The sequence below is a fragment of the Phytophthora ramorum genome (genome assembly GCF_020800215.1).
Source record: "Phytophthora ramorum isolate Pr-102 chromosome Unknown Phyram_PR-102_s0005, whole genome shotgun sequence".
Taxonomy (NCBI): Eukaryota; Oomycota; class Peronosporomycetes; order Peronosporales; family Peronosporaceae; genus Phytophthora; species Phytophthora ramorum.
The window spans coordinates 6,537-8,007 of NW_027150651.1; the positions used below are offsets into that span (position 1 = coordinate 6,537).

A 1,471-nucleotide genomic window follows, 5' to 3' on the forward strand; every position below is an offset into this window, starting at 1 on the left:
CCACCGCGATACTATTGAAAACGCTCTGGCCGATCGAGTTCTGAGACAGCAACTGCAGTAAGAATTTACCAAACATGTGAAAGTATTTGCACCTCAGAGCAATATGTGGCTGTCACCTGCCCGAAACAAAGGATGCGTTTGTCATGCTTACAACAGCGTCCAATGGGGCAGACTTGTCAGTGAGACTCATGCACGGCATCCGATCATCATCTGGTAAGAGACGGCCGGCTGTACAGAGAAGAGAGTCTGTGGGAGGTCCGTTCATTTACCCGTTCGTCTGCTGCCACGCAAGGCGCCGGGCTGCGACGGAAGCATGGCGTTCCAACTGGAAGACGACGACCAAGTGCTGAGGGCGGCCCTGGCCTTCGTAGAAGAGTTTCAGTCCCCGCAGAGGAAGGATATCTCGACGGAGAACCGCGATGTACCGGTGTCAGACTCGAGACCTCGGTTGGACGACTGCGTGCAGGCGCCCCGACCCAAAAGGCGAGCAAAAGCATGTTCAAGCGAAGAAATAGCAAGACGGAGGGCGGAAGTCAACGAGAGGAAGAGGCTGCTACGAAGAGCGGGTGTCTATGCCGACCCCAACCGCGCGCGCAACGCCCAACCGCGAGAAATTGCCTACCTCCGCCAGCTAATAGAGAAGCTCCACATCAATATCGAGGCTTTACAAGAGAGAAATCGGTCGTTGCCAGCCTCGCCCAAAGGAGCATGTCGTGTACGTGAAGCACAGCAGAGGGGAGCGCTAGTCTTGGTGGACTCCTCATCGCAGATTCCCAGCATGTGGGAGAAATTGGCTGGCCGACAGCAGCAGCTACGTGAAGAAGCAGAGGAGAAGAACGCACGCTTGAAGCTCGCAGTGAAACACCATCAGAACTTAGCGGACGTCCTCAGTAGCTTCCTGCGAAGACGAGCGACTCAACTGGTATGTGTTTATTGGAGTGCCCTTTTGCTGATGTCTTAACAAACGCTGTGTGCGGAGTTCATGCGAGGCTAACATGACGATGCCTTGTTTCTCTACAGGCGAACGAGTATTCCTCTTTTGTAGGCCCTCGTTTCACTAAACACCACATCGTCCAAGCACTGGACATCGACAGAGAAAGTAGTGAAATCGGGCGGCTGCTTCGCCATCTCGAAGCTTCCTACAGAGATATGGACACCATTTTCGAGTCGAATGGCCTGGCTGCAATGGCCATATCTCCAACTGAAGTTCATATGCGTGAAGGCGTCAACGGCAAGTACCGCTGTCTCGAATTTTTTAGTTACAAGATTTTGCCTTTCGAGTTGAACGCAACGACCGAAGCCACGTGGGCCTATTTCAAGGGAGTGGAGAAGCATCTCGGCTATGGAAACCTGTACAACAAGGCGGCCAAGGTACAGTAGTGAATGCCCTCACCCGGGTGCGGTCTGCGACTAATTCGGTGGCATGGTAAACTGGAACAGAACCTAGACGAACCATATACCATCGTCGAAA

The 1,471-nt window shown here is 53.2% G+C and overlaps 1 protein-coding gene across 1 annotated transcript; it reads left to right on the plus strand.

Moving 5' to 3' along the window:
- Window positions 1-313: 313 nt before the first annotated feature.
- Window positions 314-961, plus strand: KRP23_5681 (uncharacterized protein; the record flags this gene model as incomplete). Its single annotated transcript, XM_067895872.1, has 1 exon — window positions 314-961. The coding sequence occupies one exon, from the start codon at window positions 314-316 to the stop codon at window positions 959-961; it is 648 nt and encodes a 215-aa protein (XP_067745195.1).
- Between the last annotated feature and the right edge of the window lie 510 nt (window positions 962-1,471).